Raw genomic sequence first — 27,516 nt, 5'->3', positions numbered from 1 at the left:
ATCCCTTTCCAAAACCCTGCACATATCCCAATGAGTTACCAAATCCCCATTCCAAAATAAAATCTCACTGCTAAGCTAAATAAACACATCGCACATGAAAGAGGATTGATTCAATGCCAAGTGGGCAAGTAATTATGGGCATGGTCTCAGTTTATATATATAAAAAAAAAAGGACCCTCAGTCAGATTTTGACTATGCAGCAAACTCTTTGCCCACATCAGCAGACACAGGCAGACTTTACACTCATCTTGCTGATAGAGCGTAACATCCGAAAGTGCACAATCCCTGCTGCCTACCCCTTGTTGTTCACACACATCAAATCTTACCGACCATTAGGGGACCGCTACTATTCCCACTTTAAGCAACATATAAGCACGATAGGCTGTCGTATTTAAGTACCTTAAGTGAAATACTGAACAAATATGTTTGGATATTTGCTCTGCTGAATTCTGTTTTTGTAGAACGTGGGATCTCAGCAAAATAAAACCGGACTGAACTGTGGTCAGTTTACATATAACAAACGTGCTGACTCAAGCTAGAAACACACAGGAGATGTCCTTTTTTCTCCTTATACATTTGTTTTTTGTTTCAACCAACTATGAAATGCCAGAATTAAGTTTTTTTTTATAGAAAATAAACTTGCAAAGTGTTGACAGGATTTTCCCTTTGAATTTATTTTTTCAATAGCCAATGTGTACTGAATTGATAATGTCAAACTGACTGCGTTTCCTCTGTAAACTGGCTTCAGAACATGTACATAGGATAAACAGATGCAACTTCCTCACAAGGTGATATTCTCAAGCATATAATACAGTATAAAACTGGTTAATATTTACTCTAATATGAGATTGGAGAGTGTCAATGGATAACCTGTTTGAATTATTTGCAGCGAGGACTGTCAGTGCCCAATTGGTCCAGCTACCGGATCCATGCTAGCACCCACATCACAGTAAAATATTACTGCCATGACTAAAGATAGCAGATAGCTAGATTAATAGGTGGCTAAATAGAAAGATGAAGACCTTTCATTTTTATAACGACTGGATAGGTGACATCTGTCACTGCCCATCTAAAGTAATGACAGTTAACACATATGGCAATACTGTGTGAAGACTAGGTACCTAAAAGGATCGCGTAGAGCCATGGCATGTGACCAAGTTATGTTGCATGTTTTTAACAAAATGTCCAACTAAGAGTAATTTATTACATGATTTATTTGGAATTTATTAAGCAACTAGCAGCGAGTAAACATAGCTTAGCTTCAACAAGCTTCAAACTTCTGGAGGAGAATACTGTTAACTTTAGGCAAGGCTCCTCTACAGGGGCTCTGCCATCTGGCATACCACAGAGGGTTTTTTTCTATCATGTTTGACATCAATGATTGACATCATGCTAGTTTAATAAACCTTACAAATTGACATCTTTGACAAGGAGCCAAGACATGAAGAAACTCTAATTAACAAAATCCAACAACATGCACATTAAGGGAGTCTATATTTCACAGTACATGACTAATGTAACGACAATAAATATAATTAATTGCTGAGGCAAAGTGCAAACACCAGCACTCGTGTTGTTGCTTCAATGTAACGCCTGCAGTGCACCACAGCAAAAACAACTAAACAACATGCATGAAAAACTTGTGTACTCTGTGCTTGGGCCTTCAGGCGCAGTCTCTGAGGTCAACGCTCTCCTTGGCATGACTTTGAAATGTTTTACTTTTCATATCTGAAAACTGTTTAATGTACTGGTGAATTAGTTAATTTAACCATTTCACATTAACTCCAGTACTATTTTTAAATCTTGATATGGCTGCTTAGGACTGCCCTGACTAGTTTAGCAGAGGATGGAATATGGTGTGTGCAGGGGAGCATTAAGTGGGCAGTAATGTCTGTGTGATTGCTGTAACAGCCCTGCTTCTCTTGGCTGGACTGGCCCACAGCAGCAGTCCCTGTCCTGGTTCATTTGGTCGTCTGGTCAGCTGTAAAGACGATTGGAACAGATTGCCAACACTCCCTAGAGAGACATCAACACCGACTTGGCCAAGAAGCCTCCCGCACACTGCTCCACACGCGTGTGCTCTCACATGAATGCACAGACAGGCCGCTGCAGTAACTTGGGTAGCCCAGTCTTTCCACATTCTTTTGAACTCCGTTTCAAAAGAGGAAATCTGCTAACATGTTCGCCCAGTGAAATTTTGGCATGGTGAGCTATGTTTCTCAGCTAGAAGGGGAGGTTGGGCCAAACGGAAATGACTATCTCTCTGTCCTACAACTGTGGTAATAATACTAATCACTGATAACAGTCACGGGTAAACAAATCCTGTTACCACTGGCCATCAGACCCAAGGTGCATGTGTGCGCGTGTATATGTGTGTGTGTGCGTGCGTTCATCTCTCCTAATGAAATTCCTTCCACTCGTCTGCAGGCAGAGAGAGGCCTTCTATCCGACTAATTCGCTCTAATTACTCTAATGAGCCACAGGTGATGATACAGTGAGACTGATTAATTAAATGGGAGGCACCAATCAGGCATGTCTGATTATGCCAATCATATCGACTACCGACTAAACGAGATAACGGGAGACAGATGCACTTTAATTGAGGTATCAAAACTTCATGGAATTCCTTATGCCCTCACGCTCCGACGATGCCGAGACAGATAGGCTGGTGGAATGACAACAAAGTTATTGTTATGTACACAGTATGAAGTCAATCTGCAGCTGCCGTCTGTACCGCCACGGTGACCAGGAGTGCACACAGAGGAGAGAACACCACACAAGGATTTGCTTCAGATCTCATTCTCTGTGGAATAATTGGGACTGTAACTGCTAGAAACACTCTGTTTACACCTAGTCTGCAGTCCCACATGCCAAATAGTCTGCCACCACTCCTTTAGACCAAACACAATGTAGGTTAACTGCTCCACATTCGGTGCATGTTTTACACATTAATCTAATGGAGTACCACTCTTGAATTCATGGCAGGCGTGGAAAGAGACAGACAAAAACACATTCACTTCTTCTCAGTTTCACGAACAGCATATTAGTCTCAGCACAAAAGAGGCTAATATTTTTAAATAAACTTTTTTGTGTGCATTACAAAGTGGCAAAGAGGCCTTTTTACAGCCTCTGTACTCTGCAACATGACACAGATGTTTAGATGAAGTTGTCGGTCCTGCCAGTGCAGTCTGTAATCTTTCCTTTTATCTCTGACATGTCTGAGGCTGTTATGTGGTTATGATAGTAAACAGTAAAAGGCGTCTGGAAAGATGTCTTATCTGAAATCTACGAGGCCTACCTCTGAAACTCCCCCTCCATCTCCCCTCACGGCGTTCCACCTCCTATGCGGCTGACTGTTCTGTATGCCAAACCTACTGTGTGGGGGTGGAGTTGCTGGGTGGCGGCTCAGTCAGGAGCGACAGCCACGCTTGCTACAACGACACGGTACATGATCACAGATCACAGGCACGCCCCCTCAAAACACAGCACAGATAAGATACTACAATCCTGGCTGCCTGTCTGACTTCCTACCTTTAACATAGCATGTTGCAGAACTTTAAATGTGCCAGCAGATGCCAGACGGCGTTTTCACAAACCACACAGGGTTTGAAGACGCAAGTTCTATCTTCCTGAATCTCCGTTATTGCTTTTCCTTTCACCCTTTGGAGTCAAAGCCACAAAGTTTTCTTAACCACAAGCTAACAATAGTTTCACTGTGACAACTGAGGTCTAAACACTTTGCACATTTGTGTGCAGAGCGGTTGGGGGCGGGGGTCAGCCTACCACTCTCCACAGCCTAACAAGACGCTTGTGGTCCCTGAGCGTTTTGCTCCTTTTTTTGAACACAGATCCATATCTAACAACAGCACAGGAGCTGTCAAGACTCACCTCACTGACGCTGACGCAAGCCTGGATCAAAAACAGGCTTTTTACACCTCAGCCTCGTTTGTATTGATCCATGTTTCTCTGCTGAGAGACTGGTTGTTGTTTTATCTCCCCAACATCCAAGCCTGAACTCTCCTGAAGCTTACTGAGAGCTAGTCATTATTTTGCCTGCCCCATTGTCTGACAAGGAGTTTCAGAGGCCAGGCCTGAGCCTAAATGCACATATAATGAGACTAAGATGGTTTCTGGCGTGGAGGAAGTGGAGCTCACTTGGTCTCATTTTGCAGAGTTTGAATTTAGCTAGAGGCCTGTGTCACAAAGGGTGAGTGGTGTAGAGGGTGCAATGGGAGGAGAGGGGTATGGCGATATGCTCGGGTGTAATGCATTGGTGAAAGGGCAAGATTTTTCATCCCTGCGTTTACAGGGTGGAACGGCTAGGATATTGAGATCTGAGATAGGATCAGAGGGTAGTGAGCTGTTTCAGCTAAGATAAAGGCCACGCATTACAAACAGAGGAGAGAGAGAGAGACAGAGAGACAGAGCAAGAGAGAGAGAGAGAGAGAGAGAGAGAGAGAGAGAGAGAGAGAGAGAGAGAGAATCACACCTCTCATCCCTGAATTAATGCCTCTATTCTGCCAGGAAGCCATTCTGTGCCAGTGAGAGGAGATTGGGTAGGGGATGAGTGCACAGATACGGACTAAAAAATGGAAACTGCGATCATGGAGAGGGGCGATAGGGATTAATCAAGTCTGGAAGACGAGTGGGGCTCTCCAGGCCCTGTAGCACATATACAAGCCTGGATCCCAAGGACTCGAGCAAGCAATTGACATCGCCGCTACTACTTTATATGACATCAAATGCACATGCAAGTAACCATGGGTGGATAATGACAGGATCACAGGTGCAGGCTAGTAATGTTGCAGACATCCACTCATCATCCTACACTCGTATGTGAGCTAGTCTTCTTGGCCTAGAAAGTCTGTGACCCTCAACAATGCAGCAGTGTTCAAAGTTGCTCTAATTTAGTTAAGATTTGATCTGTTCTCAATTCGTTAGCCTATTTGATTTGTCGTAATTCACTTAGATTTCCATTTAAGGACTACGAGCAGCGTCATGCTATTGGCACAGTGACAGTATGGTGACAAGGGGTATGCATCACTCTCATGCGCCTCTGGTACATTAAATCCCCGCTCTGCATGATGCCCTTTTCTACATTTTAATTTAGCCTCGTCTATCTGTTGTATCCAGTAATTTTCTAGACGCCTGATGATGACACATCAGCAGGAGTTGTGCCACAGCCTATAAAAGCAGCATGTTGACTTCCACGCATTAATCAAAAGCATGTATGAAAATGCCCCATTAGGTTAGATAAATCTGGACGCTTTAATGTGTCCAACACATGCTGTCACTATTTTCTAGCATGGCCTCGCCTTCTGACTGAGTTTGACACCCATGGTCTATACGATCAACGTCAACAGAGCATGTCCTGGGGCTAAGTCTTACTCAGCCTTTATGAGTAAGAGTTTTTCTGCTCTGCTTGCACGACTTTTGAGAGGAAAAGGCAGAGAAACAGTGAGAAAGAGGGAATGAGCATAGCTAATCCTTACAGTAATGACAGAATAATTAGCTTGCATTAGGCTATGTAATGGGTTGTAATTATATCATTTATTCTGTGTTGAGAGAATGTGATATAAAGCCTGCACAATGAAGGAAGAGGAATTGAGCTCAGTGGGACGTAGGATGGAGCATGTGTAAGAGCTCTTACTATTGATTGATCCAAACATCAAACGAACCACTGGAGTAATGGGAGGAGTGAAGGACAGCTAAAAGCTATTTGGAGCCTTCACTGCATAAAAGACTTGACCTGTTCCACACAGCCTACATATCAAAACCATCAAACAGCAATCAATAGACCAGAGCGGTCAACTCAACAAACCGTCACCCTACTAAAACATCAAACCCCCAGCCCAAGCGTCAGATGATAGGCTACACTCAGCTTATCCATTACCATCAGATAAAGAGGAGATAAAACACAGAGCCTAATCCTTTCATGTGTCGTGACAGCCACAGCAGCCTCCAAGGCATTCCTTCAGTCTGGCTCTCAAATAGTTTTATGGCGGAAGGCAGCCATTCAGTCAGCCAGCCAGTCAGAGCTGTTCTGGTCTGTTTGTCTTATTTCACAGTTTACACGCTGTTTTATAGGCAGTTATTATGGTCACCATGGTGATGCCATACGTTTTTATGGTCTTTTGGTCTGAGGGCAGAGAGTGTAATAAACGAAAAAACACACACACATGAAAACAAAGACTCGCAAAACACGCTCCTGCTGTGGAAAGGTCTCCTGTCCCTCCCTTCCTCCCTCCCTCCCTCCCTCCCTCACTCTTTATCAGTCTTACCGAATGCCTATCTCCCTACTTTCTGCTTCATGTGAAACATGGATAGGCTAAATGTACAATTGTCCTCTCTCATTCCACATCTGGAGCTGATCAGTGGGCCTCCTGGAAGTTGAGGCCTCTGGGCCTATTAATAACCATACCGCTGAACTCAGGGTCAGACAGCAGTCAGCGGATGAGCCTGTGTCTACTAAACACATATTCCCTTCCCCCTTCCTCCAGAGGACAACTCTCACTTTTAAAAATGAGGCTACAGAGTTTAGCAATGTACATCAGTTTAACACTTTTAAATTGGGGCATACAGAGATTCCCAACTACAATGAGAGCTCAAAATGTGTTCACAAATAAGTAAACAAAGACAAAAGTTTGAAACTTCTGACCTTGGTCATTCCTTTAAAAATAAAGCAAACACATAAGCATAGGAAAACAGCCTGTGCTAATTGTGATACCATTTTTCTCCTTTCTTGGAGTGGTCTTCTTCTTTCCACATCCAAACAAGTTCAAGTTCAAGGATGCTAGGCCCGTTAAAGGCAAGACAGATGGTAAAGCCATCATCTGCTGGCTCTAAAGGTTAGACCAGTCAGACAGCCCAGGTCATACTGAGGTCTGCAGGGTCAGACCACTATTGAACCCTGGCTCCAGTTGGACAGCTGCTCAGGTCAAATGTCAAGGAGAGGTTAAGGTATCGTCTGAGGACGTCCAATGAATTTAACAGATACAGTTTTGGTAGACAAAGCCACGGACCAGTTCTTGCGTTTGTTAATTGTGCAGTAATAATACCAGGGTGGTAGTAGTTCAAACTATTTAATCTGCTTCCCACTACAATTGAAATTAATACATCAAGCATTAAAGTGATTTCAGTTCACTACACCTAAATAAAACAGCCGTTCTTTCCTTAAATGATTACACCTCAAAAGACTGAAGATACACATGAGCAGCCAATAAGTTCACTTCCTCAACTAAGTTTCTCTGACTGGGCAAAGTTCGCCAACCTACGACGTAAAACTAAAGCAGTGAAATATCTTACTGAATGCAGAGAACAATTTGTTAAGCATAAACCCCCTCCATCCAACACACACACATACACGCACCTGTGAATACAGGGTAGTTGAATCATCATATAATCGGTGGTAGTTTTCTGCTGAGCCCAGCCAGCAGTCTGTGTTATTTTTAGCGGGCTGACACAGAAGCAGGCCGTCCATTTACTCTGAGCTGGCAGCAGGACCATCATAGCTCTGGTTGCTTATAAACTACCAAAATGGGAATGAGCTCAACATAAACACTGCAAAAGGTGTGGACACTTACAGAAATGAAGTTAGCTCAGATTCAGAGCCATTACAATTCCATTACTTTGTCATTAGGCTCCTTATAAAACAAAGGTGGGTGTATGAAAATGCCAAGTCCACACACATTAAACCATCAAACATCATCATCATCTTATAGCTGTGATGATACATGCCTACGTTTAAAGGAGAATAACATAACTACTATTATCACTGCGAGTCAATAATAAAAATGTAATCACACCGTCTACCGAGGAGTAGCAGGATGACATGTGAAAGTTTGTTCCATCCCTTATTTCAAAGCTAAGTGAAGGGATTTAACAATAAACTGCTCGCCTTTGCATTATTCACACAAACACCTTTTTTTTTTTATAAAATCCCTGCGGTAGCAACTCACAAACTTCTGGATAGACTGAATAAAAGACAAAAGCAAGTGAAAAGGGAGAGAGTAGCAGAAATTGTAGTGAGAACTGAGGCTAAAGGTTGAAGGCTATTCCCGTCTGATGTGACTGATGGGTTGAGCCTGAAGGCCGACTATGGATCTGGCAACTGAAGCCATGATTGACATTGAAAATTACACAGAGTGAGCTATTAGCAGATAGCAGGCCATATCATAATTCAATCCCTACGCCACCAAAGTGCACCAATATCATAATTCAATGCCAAGAACCATTAGCCTGCAGCACACCAATATCATAATTCAATCCTGAGTCCATCAGCCCTTGCCAATATCATAATTCAATACTCGAACCATTAAGACACACCAATAGGCCTATTAGAATTCAATACCTATGGTCAATGATCTAACAGGACACTGATACTGGAGTCATGGGTTGACATGGAAAGAGGTCCGCACATCAGGCCTTATTTAGCAAAGACTCCTTGATAACAGTGAGATAAACAACACTAAAATTAGGTAGGGTGAGTGGTTCACCAATAGCTTGGCTACACCAGACGCTGAAGGCCACAGAGTGTTTGCTGCAGAAATAGAGGGACACGTTTGTTGAACCAAATGAAGCTCTGCATTAGCTTCAAACTCAGCAGTGCGCTGAGCCAAACTCGTCAAAAGTGTTTCGAACACTGGCCCCCAGTGTGTGACCGTCTGCAGTTGGTCTAAATTATCACATTGTGGTACCTTGTGGAAATGGGACTCCATTTCGTTTTCTGGTCCATTGCCTCTGTTTATATTTCCATGCTAACATCTTGTTTAGCTCCTCAAAAATACTGCCAAATCTCACCCAGGCTCGTCTTGCTGGGTCATCTGAAATCTGCACCTTAACAACCAATCAAACGGTTTTTAAAGGCTCAGATTTCCTCAGCTGCTTTAAGTCAGTTTTTCACCAGAGTTGTCATTATTCAAAGTTATTCTCACCACATATTTCTTAGGTTTCCTCACTTAACTCTAATCCTCATGTACTGCACATATAGTGTTAAATGACACTGGAGTATGGAAAATACAGGAAAGAATTATGTATTACTGAAAGATTAAATAAATTACTCATATAACAGAACATTAATCAGCATCTATTTTTGGCAATTGATTGTTTTTCTAGTAAAAATGGCAAACAGTCATTGAGTTACAGCTGCTCAGTGGTGAGGATTTTATTTTTTGCAATTTATGTTATTGTAAACTGAATATCTATTGGATTTTGACTGTTGGTCGGACAAAACAACTGAATTTTCAATTCAATTCTAACCCTAACCCTAACCCTAACCCTATTCAATTATTGAGAAAATAAACCGCAGATTAACTCATTAACCTAATAATCTTCAATTGCAGCTCTAATATAATTGTTAGCTGCAGCCCTACTTTATTAAACTTTGTGACCAATACAGTTTAATTATTAGTAGGTCACATACCTCTGAAAACCAACCGGTGTTGACTATAAAATAAAAAGCTGGTATTTTAATAAAGGTGAGATATCTGAAAACATACGGTAGACAAATAAAAAGTACAAAAGCAACAAGAATAGAGCGCGGGTGGGTTTTGTTGCATGTATGAGACTGGATCTAAACTCACTGCTGGTCAGCACCTTCTTACTTTACCATATAGATAACAGACATTTTTTCCCTTGGGAATGCAAGATTGTTGTTTACTGAAAACCGTCGGCTTAATATTACAAGAAGAACAATAGACTATACAAGATTACATCGGCCTTGGAGGCGCTGTTTCAAGTGTACGTTTGAGTTTTAAATAAAGTGGGCATGATCCTCAAACTTACAAGTGGAAACAGCCAGTATACTCCAAAGTTAGCCTGAAGAGAAGTGTCCAGTCACTGAAGCCCAAGCTCTCTCTACTGGAATACAGAGCAGCAGAATAATGGATGCTTCTGTCACGAGATACGGTGAAACTCTATGATGCTGTAGGTGAGAGAGACTCCAAGTGGGTCTGTAAATAATGCCTGCCACTTGAAAATAGGTCTCTGCAAACTGCCCCCTGTGCTCTTGCGCTGGTTGTTGGGTTGAAGTTTTGTTTGTGTAGTTGCATTAAAGTGTTTTAGTATTAAGTTGTGGGAAATATGAAAGCAATACAGCAAGATGTTTGGGTGATTATGAGCCACATCAGATATACATTTCTGCTTCTAAAGTTACTGATCCTAGCTGGTAAAGATACAATACACACTGCAGCATGTAACGAGGTTGAATAGCACAGTTTACACATATTAATAAAGGTTTATTGAGCTATTGATCGAGCATGCCAAGACAAGACATTACATACATTTATAAAATATAGGCTAGGGATTAACTTGTGTACTGAAACAAAAGCCAGATACAGATATTCCTAATATATTGTGATGTCCACAATCAGCCTGTGGAAGGATTCTGCAACTTAAATTTGTTGTGATGATTCATTTCAAAGTGTAAAAACACACGAGTCACTACTACAAAAAGTTACTGTATCTTAGTATATAATCTCTGCATGTATACAAATATTTTCCATTTAAGAAATAAATAAAAAACTAAATATTGCTTTCTTGGGGTAAAAAGATAGGCCTTCACAATAATCAAATGATAATATTACAAGGTAGTATGACCAGGATTATTAAGGACTAAATTATTATTTATTTCATATTACAATGTTTGCATTTTATATTAATATTTGGACCTTCTTAACTACAGCCAGTGTAAATTTAACACAGCCACCTTAAATGTTTTAGTGTGGCTGCATCTAAAATTAAAAATTGTGGAAACAAAAACACATTTTAAAACGTGCGTTATGTGATATTTTTATCCTGAGCAGAGACTTCCACACTTACAAGGAAACTGTCAGTTTGTCACACACGTTTGCATAAAGCCTGCATTAAGAGCTACTGACTCCATCTGTTTGGATAGCCCTATTTTTAGACTTCTGTTAAGTGCTTTTTATCTTTTGTTTAAACATCAAATGACATTGGTCAAAATGTATTTTACGATGCAGGGAAAAGTGTTTAATTTAATATTCTGGTATCGACTCAAGAGAGTAAAATGCATTTACTTTTTGAAATAAAATTTGATAAACTGAGTCTAGTGTAGACACTCCTCAAAGCAGAGAGAGGGTGAAGAAACTGAACAGAGTGTGACGTACAATAAATCGCTGAGGAGTTGGGGAGTATGGGCCTCCGGTGAGAATTAGCCACTGATAAGGTAGATGAAGAGAATTATTTTTATTTTTTTCGGAGCTGCACATTCCTCTCAGTCGTGTGGAGTGTATCGTTCAGAAGGATACACTAGAACGTCTTAGAAAGTGGGATGACATAGCCCTGACCAAAGTAGACCGAGGGCAGACCAAAGACCTGACATGCACTCGTCCCTCACTCTGACTCATGCTTATAGTCGCTCATGCTTAGTCGCTCACCACCCACCAACACACAGTGAAACCTCAGTCCCAATGCCAGGTTTTGTCACTGGGCAGAGAAGCGGTTGGCTACAGTAAAAGCATGACGTGATGCCCCTTCCTCTATGTTCCCCCAGCCTGTGCAGCAACAGAGGGGTAAAAATATCCCACCAGTGAGTTCAGACAACCAGCTCATAAATTAACACTAAAACTCCTGCAGACAACAGCGGGCCGGTCGCTGAGAGATTTAAACCACTCAGGTTGCCACTGACCACAGTTCTGGGATCAGTTTACAAAACCCCTTTCCTAAATTTACCCATTAGGAGGTGGCGAATAAGAGTGAGTTCTAGATCAGTTTTCACCTAAGTCACTATTTTTCAAAATGGCTCTAGGGTGCTTTGTTCCAGGAAATGTTATGAGGTGAGATGTAGGCAATTAGGCCTAAATTGGGAATTGTGTATAGCAGGAAGGTCTGTTCTTAATTTTCCGAGCTTACGTGGAAAATATAAAGTATAGGTTTAGGCTCAGCTATTCGCTCATATCTTATTAAGGCTTGCCTGTAATGAAGCGCAATCTCTCAAGTAGAAACACAATGTTCCAGCAAACTGCTTGACTGGGTCAAAAAAGAAAGAAAAAGAGAAAGAGAAAGAGAAAGAAAAAACAACAACAGGAGAGAAGAGTGATGATCCCCTCTAAAGAAACTCAACTCTGTAATGGACGGACAGGGATTACAGACGTTAAAACCTCCTCCATCTGTAATTCACTGTCAACCTGCCATCATCTCTGAATCACTGATCCATTTTGCAAGTGTGCGAGACCTTGCTAAAAGCATCACTGTTGCTCCCATTTGTGTTTGTAGTGGTGGGGGGTGTTGGGGGGGTGAAAGGAGGAGGGAAAAAAAGCATGCAGAAAAGACAAGTTAACAGCTCGCTGTGCTGTTTCAAAGCACTCTCTGTCCTGTAACAACCACCTAGCTAGTTTCTCACACAGGGAATGGGACACACTGATCAAATAGGATTTTAATGAACATCAGCAGTTGGAGCCTGAGGAGTAGACGCTATGATGGCTTAAAGCTACTGACATCTTAGGTTGGGTTGGATTTTCATCATCAAACGGAACAAAAAAAAGGAAAACATTCCTTTGCTAGTGCCTCGCACACAGAAAAAACAGACTGTGAATCTACAATGTCCATTGGATCACAAGGAAGGAGAAAATGAGAAAGCAATTGGCTGACAAGGCCATACGTAGACCATGATCATATCATACTAACCCTGCATTATCCTCAACAAAAAAAACAGATGAGAAAAACAGGTTCTTCTCTGAAGGCTTTCCTCTAGGAGCCTCTCAGTGGGAGGGAGAGTAAATAAGATGTCATCAATAATAGACAGTGAATGTTCTGAGCATTTCCACACACACACACACACACACACACACACACACACACACACACACACACACACACACACACACACACACACACACACACACACACACACACACACACACACACACTGATTCCTATCCTGCAGACAGGCCTGCCAACCGCCAGGCTTTTTGCACACGCTCAGATTCACTGTCCTGACTAATCGCTTGTGATAGGGGCCTTTGCCATAATTACCCAGGGCCTTATCACAAACTTATGCGATGCATTTTTCATGTCCTGGCTGCTGGCAGTGCCTTCACTGTCCGTGCTGGCAGTCAATCTACGAAAAAGACCAATCTCAGACAAATTCACACACACACACCAGTTCAGACGGGGCGAAATGGGTGAGAGCAGGGTGAAGGGCCAGAGAAGAGAGAGAGCGCTAGAGAGGAGGGGGGGGGGGACATTTTTAAAAAGGAGGGGAGGGGGAGGCGAGGGAGAGGAAGATTGGAAGGGGGGGTGGCAGGAAGGGGGTGGGAGATAGATAGTGAGGAAAGAAAAGAGAAAGCAGTCTCAATTTTTTTACATAATGCATGAACAAGGGGGCACGAGTAGGAGGACCAAACAGGATCAAATAAATAGGAGAAGTGAAGCCTTGATGATGTGGCATAAGTGCAACACAAAGCCCGCTGGGAAGACTTGTTCACTGTCCTTTTGTCTACCCAGTCATAGGGGCATCATGACCTAAATAAAAGTTTTAAATCCCAAGCCTGTGCCATGTACAAAATTATGTATGAACAATTGGGCTAGCCTACATAATGCAATCTTATGTTAATGACGACGGCGACTGGGCTACTAATATTCATAAATTGTGATTTGAAATTCAGCAATGCACGTTAAATGCCACGGGAAAACACAACAGTGCCATTGTCTACATGTCTTGTGATAGGTCAAACAGGCTCTAACATACACAGGCTATATTCACACACTGAATAGGCCCAATATTTTTTGCTCATATCCTTCACTGTGCCGTGGCTCTCCTCCGTGCACGCCGAGATTAGTGGCGTGCGTGAGGCCGGGGACATTTCTGGAGTTCATCATAATCAACAAGGTCATGATCTTTCATATTTATACTATCATTTTATTTAATTGCATCGCGTCAACAAACACTGTCCCGTCCCGTCCACTTCCACAGACGTGGCAATGTCTGTAAAAAAAAAAAAACCCTCACTGTGTATAATTGCCGTCAGGGGAAACCGAGAAAAAAAAACGAGCAGAGTTGATCAACCATAATCACGGAGACGACTTCAATATAAACTGCTTCAAAACCGTTAGCCGATAAGGTTGCTAATGTTTTCATTCGCCTTCAACTAAACTTACCAATTTGACAGTTAAAAGCATAAAAACACACGAGCAAAGCGGTGTTGTGTGTCTGAGCTGCCCGTCTCAATGGTTGGTGTCACCACAGCGCCACCGTATAATGAGTCGCACTTATTTTTCCCCCAAATTATCCAACCTTACAGCGGCTAAAGCGTCGGGCTAACTACGGCTACTCGCTCCAGTAAAAGTTGAAGAACACGCAATAAAGATAGCTAACCGAAAGCTTTTCACCAAAGCCCTGCCGTTTTGTTTTTATTTCGGCGCATCCCCGCGGCGTCGCCCCGGCTTGCCCAGTTGCAGTGTCCGATCGATGTTGAATTGAACAAAGAGGATCAATTTCTGATCAGCGAGAGAGCCACTTTCATCAATGTGAGGAAGAGGTCTTGAATTCTCTTCCGAAACACCTACGAGACGACCGCCGAAAAAAACACAAAACACAGCAGCCGAAAGAGACAAGACAGCCGAAGCGAATAGAGGATAGACGGTTTAAACAGAGGTTGAACTGACCTGTAGTTGTTGTAAGTCAAAGCGCTTCCAATATTGAAACATCGATCCTGCATTGGCCGCCATCTTGAGACATATTGAGACAGGAATGAGATGCTGATAGAGAGCGCGGGGGTTGGAGTTCAGTGGAGAGGACCGGGCGGCCGGAACACCCGGACCGGATCACACCCACTGCTCATCCGGGTAACCGCAGCTGTACGGAATGGAGTCAGCTCACAGGAGTGTTGCCTTAATAACGCCATTATAATTGCTTAAATAGCTTTTTATCAACATCCAGATTTTACAGGTAAATAACCGAACTGGCATTAAATTACTCTTCATTTTATTAGCTTGAAATACACTAAACTGTGAGCGCCAGATGAGTCAATGTTTGGTGTTGAAGCTTGTGTGATCATTATGTTTTATGGAGAGCAAAGATCATACAAAAATAATGCCAGGAGGCTACTTGGAAGCCATATCTAAAAAGGCAAAAAAAAACACCAGGAGAACATGCAGGAGCAATTAAACTGTGTGGATCTGTGAAAGATGATCATTTAGACCAACATGTACTCATTTATTACTCCAATAATCATACATTTCTCCTCCAAAATCAGCATGAGTGTTAGATTTAGAAATAAAAAGTAAATTTATAAGAAGTGATTTTTGTGTCATGCACCTTCTTATATTTGAAACTGCTAATTTACACCATAACAGCTGCATGCATTTAATAAAATAAAAACTTCAATTCAATTTATGAATACTACATCGTTGGTGTTTTATAGCTTTTTTTTTGTGATCCAAGTAAAAGGTTTTTGTTTTGTTCCATTATGAACGTGTAAGAAGGAAAATTGCAATTTAAAAAAAGCTATATATAAATGTAAACCAGTTGTATTTTATTAACACTGTTAGAAATAGAATCCAGACTAAAACAAACAAAACATTCACTTCTACTCAATAATTAAAAAAAAATAACCACAATAACTTCAGTTTCGTGATGCATGTTCTTTATTATCACAAGGGATCTATACAAACTCAGCATATGCGACAAAGCAGGGCTGCTGAAAACCTGCTGAATTTGGCCATCAAAGACTGGGTAGAAGATGGAGCGGACTTACACTACAGAAAGCCTTATATCTTCCTTTAAGGCATTATTTTTCCTCACAGATATTAATCAGATTAGTTATTCAAATAAGATTGTTGTGTTGTTAATCCAGTCAAATCATTGCAGCAGCAGGGCAGCCCACTGGTTAGGGTGTCAGTATGCATACATATCTGTTGTTGAAGTGACCTTGAGCAACACACTGAACCCTGGCTGCTCCTCAGGCGTCACTCCTGCTGACCATGTCCTCTGACCCCCTTCAGCTTGTGGATATGCAAAGAATTTCTAATTACACTGTATCTATGGAGTGCCCTAAATTCCTGCGTCAAACTGTGCTGATTGTTCACCTTAAAACACATCACGCCTCAGCTTCACCCTCCAATTGCTCTGCAAAGCGAAGCCGAGCTGCTCAGGTTTATCAGGGCAACACATCTGTTGTGCATGTTGTTTTCATTTTTAGCATTTTGTGGGTTCCCAAATGTGACTTGTTGAGTGCGTCGTGAGGCCTTGGCTGTGTGGAAAATCAACGCCTGCATTCACACTTTGGAGGTTTTCTTTTTTTTTTCTTGAATGCTCAGAGGCTACAGCCTTTTAAAATAAATATTTTATAGCTTTATTTTTTTTCCCTCCAATCATTTTCATTTCTTCACAGCCATTGCACTTAAATTGCATTCACTAAAAATAACACAAGAATTTGCCATAGATAATAATGTCTCTTTCACTGCACAAAGGTGGGCATTTTTGTGCTTTCAATTAGCTCAACTTTCAGGTCGTTACTTGATTTGATTTAAAGCTGTTTGGGCCTCCTTTAACGGTATGAATGGTGCTCAGTCCTGAACTGATGTGTAGCCTCAATAGCTTTCCCTTATTTTATACTTCATTTATAGACATAATACAGCGAATTAAAGACTTGTTTCAGTTTACCTATGGCACCCATGTCACATGTCTTTAACAAAACTTACTGAATTGCACTTCAATCACATACAACGAGCAGCTGCTTTACAATCATTACTATGAAAAAAAAGACATAACAGCAGCATTTGTGTTTCTGTATCAACTATTTCTTTGTCGTGATAGTCTTTAAAAAATAAATGAACAACCGATCTGCACTATGAGATACATAATGAATACTTTTTAGACAAAATACTGCATATGAACCGATGAATTCTGCTTTTAATCCTCTCATTTCTTTCCCTTTCCACCATGTTAATCAGGGTTTCTTTGGCCTGGCCTGCATGACTTGTGATGCTACCTATCATTAAGCCAAACCAGAAATACAGGTCTGAGATAATCCCTGCAGGCTTAGTAGCTTTGCACGGTGTCCATTATGATGTGCTTGTATAGTTTTCTCTTACTAACACACAAAGAAAACACACATCTAAAAGGAACACAGTATATATTTGCACGGTACTGATATTACTATGAAAGGATAATATTCAACAATATGTAATCATATAACATCTGAAAGTGACGCCAAAATACATGGTATGCATGTTTTATTATTCATCAGTTTACTTTTAACTTTATTTATTAGACGACACAATGATTACATGTTTAAAATACTGATATAGTGACTTTGTTTATTAGTGTTATTTTTTGTGTCATGCACATACAAGTGCCTATCCCACAGGAAACCAGAAACACTGTTGCAGTGGTAAAACATACATTTAACTTTCTTTATATAACATTACAGTGCAAACAAAGAAAATAATATTCCCTTTCTTACAACAGTTTACGTTTTTTATTATCATCCCAAGGAAATCATCAGAAATTAAGGTGGTTTTACTCAAAATTGCAGCCTTTAAATCATCATAGGATGAACAATAAAACATGAAATGGACTTTCTCTTCGATCTTACGGAATACACAAGAGACGCATTTTCTCCTCAGGGAGACCATTAAACATGCCTGTTTCTTCAGCCATTGGTACATTACTTGAGATGTTTGACTTTTAATTAAATTATTCGTCTCATCAGGCTCTAGCGATGAATTGCAGAATTTTTTGAACGTTGTACGTTTTGACGCAAAACTGTAAACATTTAAGTAAACAATTTAATTTGTTGAATTATCTTAATGCAGACTGCGTTGTGAACATTACACATAAGTTCATTTTGTACTGCCAGGCGCTCTTCTCTTCTCTTCTTCACACAGTCTCTCCACAAGGATTTGACTGGAGCTTCACTAGGCTCTGGATTACTTTGAAGCGGTAGGGGCTACACAGTGTAAGTCGGAACAAGTAAGACTCTGAGTTATCAATCCACCTACAAATTATCATGTTCCTTCTACAGAGGCTGATGTGCGTCTGGCATGAATGACTTAGAGGGGTTTTTTCCCTCACTTGTCTTTTTATTACACTCTTAAAATTAGAGAGGAGAGAAAAAAACTGCGTAAATTATTCTTGACAAGGACAGCAGAAAGAACTTGTTTGGGCCCACAGATTTAGCCTCTTAAAAGCCTAATCAGTTCATGTACATTTGGTTAAAGTTTAAACATAGAGAAACAAACACACATTCTTTGTGTCAGTGCCATTATACAACTAGATCTTATATCCCGACAGTGCTCCAGGGTAGAAAATAAAACAGCCATTCTGTCCTTTAGCTTTCCCACTTTTCTCTGTTTGTGTCCCTTCTCCTCCTGCTCATTGACTCTGCCTGCAAGGTGCTTTTAGCGGGCCTTGTGTGGCCGAGTTAGAGATGGATGCGTGGCCCCTGGGAGCTGCAGGCAGAGAGCAACACTGATCATGTCAGACAGGCTGGGGAGGCTGCATAAGATCATCATCACCCAGCAGTGGAGTGAATCGCCGCAGTGGCACTTTCACACAACCTCTGACCTCTGGGGTAACCTCTGAGGTCATGATCAAGGTCAGGGGTCAGCCAGGGCCCCTGATCAGGGAGCTCACAGGCCCCTCCTGCCTCTTTTTCTCTCAACGTTCTTCGTCCCCCCCCCCCCCCCACTCTTTCCGCTCTCTCTTTCCCTCATCTTCTATCTGTTTGCCTATCGCTCTCACTCTCTTTCACTGGCCGGGACCAATTGAGACATCCCATCCCCTGGGAGTGCAAAAAGGAAAGCAAGAGAAAATCAATAGGGAAGATGAGTGAAGACCTGGGGGTCCCATCAAAAACTGAATGCTTCTCCCTGTGCTGGTATGATTCTCTCTCTCACACAGACACAGACACACACACACACACACACACACACACACACACACACGAACACGAACACACACAAACACACACGTACACAGTGGTATTACTTCTTACAAACAGGAAGGTAGCAGTCAACATGGGCTTGGGAAATGTACAAAGCTAGAGAAAAAATGTGTAAAGTCTGCAAAAATATGTAGTTTGTTTTTTGTGTATATGATCTGTAATAAGTGCAGTTTCATCACCTAATCCTCATAAAATGGCTGACATTGTCCATATAAAATGACCTGAGATGCCCCACATGTGGAAGGTTTCTGCAGTGATGTTTGAACAGAGAAAGAAGCGATATTGATCTCTCAGTGGAGAACTGCAACTGAAAGAGCTTCGTGACATACAAAAGTTATTTTCTAGAAAGATAGATGCGGAAAAATGGAGCAAACATAAATGGCAAGAATTGTGTATCACCCTGGCTGTAATTTGAGTGGAACAAAATGTCACCATGTCACCATGTCACCAATCAGAGAAACATTTGCATGGTGTTGTGCCTCCTGAAAGAAAAAAAAGGATTCAAATAAACTAAACTGAGCTGAAAGAAGACAAACAAAACTCATTCCTGTGTGTCATTTCCTGACCTCATCCACCTCTGCTATTTCTAAGGAAAGACATACATGTGTTTATAATGCTTGAGCCTCACCATGTCTCCATAACTTATGAGATTGCTGAGTTTCTTCCCAGCTCAAGATAACCCTCGGGCAGGACATTAAATGATTGGCTGAAAATAGAACTGTTCAGATGAAAGGGAGGATAAATAATGCAGAAAGAATACAAAACCTCTTATGGGGATAACTAGTCACACGCAAATGCACGCACATAAACACACAAAGAGATTTTCTGCTCCACGGTGAAGAAAAGTGAATGGATGTAACAGGAAGGAGGAGGACCCAGTGGAGACACACATGCTTCGTGCTTCATCTCCTCCCACTCCTCCTGCCATTTTTTTCCGCTCACACTCAGACTTCATGACATACTGTGTGTCTGTGGGGAGGAATAATGTTGTCCCAGTCACGCCGTGTTTTTCCTGCCCACCAGAGATCAGACACAACACACAGTGTAGGATTTCCAACCCTGCCGCCTCATCATTTTTTCATGAGTTTTGATGAGAATGCGTTCACATAACGACGACCAGGACAGTTGGTCCTTCTTTCACAGAGCGTAACGTGTCACTCTCTGAGTTTTCATTTGATTTATTCCTGTATTTGTTTAGGTTAGATCACCAAATTAAAACTGTGAGTCATTTATTAGGATTTCTGGGTAGATGGAGTTGCAATGTTCGGTCATGTCTAATAAATAAAACATTCAGGACAAACATTTTAAAAGCCTTTATGCTGGCTGCCTAATTTCGAGCCGAAATGTTTATTCATTGGCCAAATTACTCATGCATGTTTTGAGAAAAATCCCAATGTCACTACACAACACAGACTGCACAGGACACTTCACGTTGTGCTTGTGTAGGGAGACACCTAGTGGTGAATGTCACGTGAAGCGTTTATATGGGATACAGGGAAGATTGAGGGCGCTCTTACATGGTTTATTATCTTGAGTACTAAAATATTTCATTAGTCAACCCGTGACATCTGAGGGATTATTTGATCATTAATTTAACATGAGTGTATTGACTATCACTTCATTCTGATTTGACCCCTGGACTCAATCCTAAAATAATATGTTGTTATACAAATTTACAAGCTACATGATAAATATGCTTCGTGCTTTACAAAATGACCAGTAGGACACCGCGCCCTGGGCCAAAGTGTTTATTCAACCTAAGAGTGCCTGGGAGGCCGACTGAGCGTCAGCAGGCCGCACAAAAGCCCCATTCACCGGAAACAGGAACCCAGACCGGCGCTGCCACGTCCAAATGTTTCAGCAAACAACACTGGTGCAAGTGTTTTACTCTGTTTTGACCATTAAGGAGGGCAGGTAAGGAAGTAAGGAAAGGAAAGTAACAATGCAAGGAGAAGTTTTTCGTAAGCGAGTCGTGGCTCAGTAACAGTCTGACCTCATTTTAATTGCATTCCTTATCTCACCTGAAGATAATGGCGCTTATAGGACAATGACGAGTCCGCAATCTGACTACATTTCTTGAAAAGGGTGCAGTAGGCTACTACTTTCTGGACAAAGGGGACATACTGATTCTGTGGGAGGTTTTTCGGACTTTAATGGAAACTGCGGGTTGAAGGGAGTCGATGGGAGTGGGGGCTCACTGGAGAGCAGCGGGCCGATCCAAAATCACAGCTCACCGGGCAGACAGGCGCTCAGGTTTGTCCCAGCAGCAGAAATGTTATGAACTTGTTCTCAAAAGCACCTGCTCCTCTGTGTGCGTGGTCACTGTCAGTTTCCTGCTCTTCCTGGGAGTCTGCCTGCTCTACTTACCGGACCCGTTCACACCGGAACCGTTTGTCTACGAGCAGAACCGCGAGGTGACGCTCCTGATATGGACTCATCCGTTCGGTCGGTACCGCAAACTTCCGGACTGCTTTGCGCTCTATCAGATCGACGGGTGCTCGCTCACCGACGACGAGCGGGCGTACCCGCAGGCCGACGCTGTGATCGTTCACCACCGAGACGTTGTCACCGGCATCGCTGACCTGCCACTGGAACCGCGGCCACGTGCACAAAAGTGGATATGGATGAACTATGAGTCCCCCGCGCACACACGAAGACTGTGGGGCTTTGAGGGTGTTTATAACCTCACAATGACCTATCGGACAGACTCAGATATTTTTCTGCCGTACGGGTATTTGCTCCCCCGTGAACGAAGTGCCAAGGATCTCCAGAACCGGTTTGCTCAACCGCTGCGCGCACCCTCGCGCTCACACATCCTCCGGCCCCGCCTCCTGGCCTGGGTCATCAGCAACTGGTCGGAGTCACACGCGCGCGTGACCTTCTACCACCAGCTCCGCCGGTACATCCAGGTGGATGTGTTCGGGCGCGCGGGCCGGCCGTTGCCGGAGGACAGCGGCGGCAGCAGCGTGGTGCGGCTGGTCGGACGGTACCAGTTCTACCTGGCGCTGGAGAACTCTCAGCACACCGACTACATCACGGAAAAGCTGTGGAACGCCGTGCGGGCCGGTGCCGTCCCGGTGGTGCTGGGTCCGTCCCGGCAGAACTATGAGCGCTTCCTGCCCCCCGAGGCCTTCATCCACGTGGACGACTTCCCCACCGTGCGAGTGCTGGCCCAGTACCTGCTGATGCTGAGGCGCAACCCGGCCCGGCTGAGGCGGCACCTGGACTGGAGAGGGAGCTACAGCATGCACCAGCCCGCCTTCTGGGCTGAACACTACTGTACGGCCTGCAGGGCGGTGAGGAGGACTAGAGGCAGGACAGATGCTGTCAAAGACTTGACACGATGGTTCCACTCGTGACAATCCGCTCACGCGCGTGCTGAGAGACTCTCTGTGACAGTGGGACTCACTGCCCACCAGCAGTTTTTAAAGTTTACAACATAAACCAGCAACTATGATTGTTTGGGAGACCTTTAATTTAATTTAATTTAATTTATATGACTTCAATTCAGTTATGTGGCAATTATGAAGGGGTTATTAATGAGGTTGTAATGTTTGAGTGATTTGGTTTGTGTGTTGTCCTGTTTCACATCCACAGAGTAAAGTTAGTTGCATAGTACTTTATCTCATCCTGGCTGATTGTGGCCCAACAATGGTTTGAACCATACTGGTGTTTTTGCATACTGTATCCCAATTACAAACTTTTCATTTACTGTACACTCCAGTTAACTTTTAGATTGTTTTGTGTATTTCCAAATTTCCAATATTTGCTGGTTTCAGCTTTACAATAAGAAAATGAGCTTGCAAAGACAAGACTTACAATTAATTATACAGTATAAACCATGTTCCTGTTTGTCAAATATGTCAAAATCTTTGCTTTCAACTTTAGTTTCAATAGTTGTGTGGTGCTACAATACAACATACTGACTAATAATGAAGGAGATAAAATCTTCTAATGCAACTTTTACATATCGGAAAGGTGACTTTTACACAGGACTGAAATGGAAAATCAGGGTTTGAAAGATAGAATGAAACATGTTGGATAGAATATTAAAACGTGCACACATGTTTAATGACTTTAGGGTTTAGGTAATTAATGTATTCATTGTGTGTGTGTGTGTGTGTTTGATTCAGGGAGGCAATGTCGACACAAGCTCTCGAAAATACATATTTGTCTCTTATGTGTGAACCTGAGGAGTTAGCAGTAACTCATGTTAATCACCCTGAATCTGATCTGCTATGAGCTTATCACCACACATGGTTGATGCTTGTGCCACGCTTCCCTGAAATAGCCCTCTGAGCGCTTGCTTCGTGCCTGTGCATCATTGAGCGCTTGATCGCAATGCTGGCTGGAATGACCTTAAAGGTGTTGACAATAGATGCTGCTGGGTCTTTGTGGTGATCACATACAGGTGCTCTTTATAGCCTTCAGGTATACTGTGCTCATTCCATCTTGTGAAGGGCTCGTTGTATGGGTGGAATGAGATATTAAAACATAAAATGTCTCCTTCAATAATAATCCAAGTAGCTACGGCCGACAATGACCCTGATGAAGACCTGTGACGGTTTACGACGCGTTGGTCATTATAAATACATATTGCTATGTGAAATAAATGCATTTTAATTTTGCACAAACCCTACAGTGTGCCTTGGATTATTTTTGAAGGAGACTTGCATTTTATGTGTTTTTCAGACCACATTCCTCCCATGCAATGCGCCCTACACAAGATGGAATAAGCGCAGTATACCCTAAAGGTGTTGTTAGACCCCAAACCTTGTCTTTTCAGTGCTGTTCAGACCTCTAGCGTCGGCTTGTTAGAGAGAGAGAGACAGCTGTACAAACACAGACATCCTCTACTGTTTCATTAAGCGCCGCTATTCACACAACCATGCTCATTTTTCTGATGTTTTCACTATCCTTTATATATTGTCAGAGCTTAGGCTACAGCAATAAGGCAGACACACGTTGAAAATTAGAAAAAGAAGGAGGAGAACACGTGCGCTTCAGGAGTCACTTGATATAGGAATCAGAAGCTGTGATGTGGATCATTTAAATTTACACCTCTGAGTTAGTGCCCTGACACAGAATTAACACTTTACCCTGTCAAATGAGACATTTCCTGCAGGCACAAGGGCAGCGAATACTGCTGCTCCTCTTAATGAGCTGATGCCTCAACAGCTGTTGAAACCGCTGACGTCTATCAGCAATAATGCTTTCAGACGGCCAGAACTGCCAGACCCCTCATCCCTGTCATAATCCTATTCATGTACACAAGGGAGTTATAAGCATATCTAGTTACTGTGAGTGAAAACACTCTCTATGCTTTCATATATAGATCCACTACATGTCCCGAAGCTTGTTTGACATGTCCTCATTCAAAGTGGCTTTCCTTTCCGTGGGGGAAGCATGGAAAGCATGGCCTCTATTGTCTGGACAGAACAGGTGCTCGACAGCTGACCTGGTAGTATATAGAGGAAGGAAACTCCTCCTTATTGTTTCTTAAGAGCTCATCTGATCCACACAATGGTTAAGAGGCTCCTGAACATATATAGGATGTTTATTGCACTCAATGACTTGCTGTTACTTGCCATTTTAATGTATGTACTGGTCAGTTATACAGACTAATTAATACTGAATAGCATGTAGTGTTATATCTTGGAAATCATAAAAGTAAAATATATAAACAGAAATATAATCAGACACATTTGTTTGTGAATGATAATCTATAGAGGAAAAAAAGACAAATCTTTCTTGATGCAGAGGAGTCCCATTGTTTTGGTGTTTCTGCAACTGAGGCTGGTTCTCACCTGAGTTGGTCTGACTCTAAGGGAACCACCTCGGACCTCTTCTCCCATCGGACATGTCTATTCTGTTACAGGCACCCAAAAAGCCCCAAAACAAGAGGCAGTAGGCTCCAACGTTGTCAGTATGTTTGAGCAGAACCAGATCTTTAGTAGTAGAGATTTTGCATTTCCATACAACATTTATTATAGATATTTAATATATTTGCTTATTATTTATTTATACTGTGATTTTCAAATTGTTCGGAGAAAGGTCAGTCAGATCAAAGGTTGTGATGATTGTGCTGTGTGCATTTTTTAGTCTTTACCTTCTAATTTGCAGTTTCAGTGTTACTCTCTAGAAATACTTTGATTATTTGATGAGAATGAGAAATGTTCATTAGATTAACAACATTTTTATCATCAGTTTTGTGTTTAGAATTATACTTATAATAATGGATAGTCAAATAAATTCATAGTTGAGGTTTGTTTTCTTCATATTCTACAACTGTAAGTTGGCTTTGACCGGAAATTCAAATGAATATTAAATGTGTTTTTAATTTGGTTAATGTTATTGTTGGAGTGAAATTGATCATTTATTCATGCTTAGTTTCAGTCAAGTTTAAAGTTTGCCGTTGCTTTTATTGTCTCCCGAAGGAAAAAACGATTGAAGGAATTGGTGCATAAAAACAGAAAATATAATCTTGGTGTTTGCAACATGCTCTTCATTTTCTCTATTGAAATAGCATTCGCTAAAAAAAAAGCTAGTAATGACACATAAAGTATCATGTGGAACTGAGTCAGTGCAGTGTGCAACATGTCTGCGCAGATGAATAGTTCTTACTCACAGCTTTACCTCCTGTGTTTTGTCAGGAGATGACCCCGAGGAACGCCTTCAAGGTCTTTGACCCAGAAGGTAGCAGGAGTGAGTGTGTGCTTCTCTTCAGTCTGCACCGAAACAGCAGAAATGACTCTGTGGCTTGTGATGCCTCTCCCAGGAATTCATTGCTCAGATCTCTATAAATTACTTTGTACAAAACACAAAAGCGTAAATCACTCCCAAAGTTTCAGGATGCAGATAACGCATATCATGGTCAGTAAAATACATATCACAGTTAATTCAACGTCAAAGATATGGAAACAGTAATTCTTCTGTCCTGTTGCTCTTGTGCAGGATGAATTATCACCTCGTGTCACAGGCTGACAAGTTTACAGAGGATGAGGTGAGTTGTTGCTTGGCAACAAGGTGAAATATTGGATGTTTCAATATGAGATAGTGATTCAAAGGTTCGGGGGTGGGGATAGCGTTGAACAAGTTGAAGGTGAGTGCTGATGAATACCCAGAATCTCAGGCAATTTGATTTAAACCCCTTAACTACCAGCTACAGCTTATTACAAAGATCCTTCTCAGCTCTCTTCCAGACCCCCTCTTCAGTGCCATTCATAACCTACATGGCCCCTGGCGAGAGACACAGTAATCTCATTTGTACAGCAACAGATGTTTCACTTAAAAACATCCGTTGACTGGGGAGTGAAAAGTCTGCCTCTCATTCTCTCAAGGGATCAAAGAGACCAGTCTAATCGCTATGAAATCTGTCACATTTGTACTGGTTTGAAGAGACATATTGACTTACAGTAGGCTCACTATGTTGTGAAACGTAAACGCACTCCCTCTCACACAGCCTACACGTATTTTATGGGGAAGTTTCATGCTCCGTACATCAAAAGGCCGCACAGAGGGGAGGGGAAACAGAGAGGAAAATGCATATGAAACAACAAAACCCCCAGACAAATAAACAGTGCAGTGTTCCCATGGCAGCGTGGAGCAGTAATCTGACGGCTGGTTTCCCATGGCTGTGTCTCACTGCCCCATAGACCTCCACTCTGTCTCACTGATGGCTCCTGTGATTGCAATCATCCATCTTACTGTCAAAGGCAAAAAAAAAGGGGCCAAGAAAGGGCAAATCACACACACCATCTCTCTCTCTCGCTCCCTCGTGTCCAGCAAACAAGCCACCCCACTGTGAGCAGAGCCAACACATGCACCATGTGTGTGTTTTTTGTATGTATGCTTGTGTGTGTGTTCATGCTTATATGATCTACAGAGAGAACATGTGTGTTGGTGTGCATCTTTGGTTGTCTGTGCTTTCCCATTATACTGCATGATCAGTCATTGGAGTGTACACGGGGGAGCGGTGGACATGTCTGATCTTGCAGCTGATCAAAAGCACCAGAGACTTGTTCCCTTGTGGCCGTGCAAGCGGGCCTCATATCAACATGTCTCTGTTCAGTAGACAGGAAAAACAAGAGGAGAGAGACAGACAGAGGAGAAGTAGAAGGAGGGGGTACATCAGGAGTAAGACAGAAACAGGCAGGCAAAGCACAGATGAAAGGGAGAATAAAGAGGCCAGAGTGGAATATATGACAATGATACATAACTGCACTTATCTCCCTGTTCTGATGAGCTAATTGAAATGGCAAAAGCCAGCTCTGTAGATGTAATAGCATCTCTCTCTCTCTCTCTCTCTCTCTCTCTCTCTCTCTCTCTCTTTACCGGTTTGCTTGGAGTTAAATGAGATATTTTAAACTTCCCTCTGGATGTCACAGGTAACCTTGACTACGTGATCATCCACGGAGAGGACAAAGAGCAGGAGGAGAGACAGAAGGATGAAACGAGGAGGAAGAGGAGGAGCAGCAGCGAGGCTTCTGCCTGTAAATAGTCACGCCACGCTGTGAGGTTGCGGTGGAGTATCTGTGTGTAAATGTAATTATGTGCAATAAAGTGGTAACTCTACAAAATGAATCCCTTTGTTGTTGTGACTTTAATC

General features: G+C 42.2%; 2 protein-coding genes and 1 long non-coding RNA gene across 5 annotated transcripts in view; 2 read left to right on the top strand and 1 right to left on the bottom strand.

Annotated features, from left to right (window-relative positions):
• Window positions 1–14,782, bottom strand: part of cux1b (cut-like homeobox 1b) — a 59,459-nt gene extending 44,677 nt beyond the window's left edge. For 2 of the 3 annotated variants that reach the window (XR_003833343.1, XR_003833342.1), the window contains exon 1: window positions 14,626–14,782. Coding sequence is in view for 1 of the 3 variants with exons in the window: in XM_029447197.1 (XP_029303057.1) it covers window positions 14,626–14,688 (63 nt within the window). In the remaining 2 variants the exon portion in view is untranslated. The remainder of the gene's footprint in view (window positions 1–14,625) is intronic. The other variant, XM_029447197.1, reaches the window with a different exon arrangement.
• Window positions 14,783–20,641: 5,859 nt separating this feature from the next.
• Window positions 20,642–27,419, top strand: LOC115018304 (uncharacterized). Its single transcript, XR_003833346.1, has 4 exons — window positions 20,642–20,822; window positions 25,562–25,781; window positions 25,863–25,911; window positions 27,296–27,419. It is a non-coding gene; the product is annotated as an uncharacterized LOC115018304 (long non-coding RNA).
• LOC115018303 (alpha-(1,3)-fucosyltransferase 4-like) lies at window positions 20,736–22,656 on the top strand. Its single transcript, XM_029447260.1, has one exon. It carries the CDS (start codon window positions 21,089–21,091, stop codon window positions 22,265–22,267), a length of 1,179 nt encoding a protein of 392 aa, XP_029303120.1. The 5' UTR covers window positions 20,736–21,088; the 3' UTR covers window positions 22,268–22,656.
• Window positions 27,420–27,516: the final 97 nt, after the last annotated feature.

The sequence above is a fragment of the Cottoperca gobio genome, chromosome 13 (assembly GCF_900634415.1).
Source record: "Cottoperca gobio chromosome 13, fCotGob3.1, whole genome shotgun sequence".
Taxonomy (NCBI): Eukaryota; Metazoa; Chordata; class Actinopteri; order Perciformes; family Bovichtidae; genus Cottoperca; species Cottoperca gobio.
The sequence above is the reverse complement of the archived record's forward strand: the minus strand, read 5'-3'. Positions and strand labels throughout refer to the sequence as shown.

What these genes read in the sequence shown, in the direction of transcription:
- LOC115018303 (XM_029447260.1), top strand. Translation starts at nt 21,089, where the DNA reads ATGGGAGTGGGGGCTCACTGGAGAGCAGCGGGCCGATCCAAAATCACA.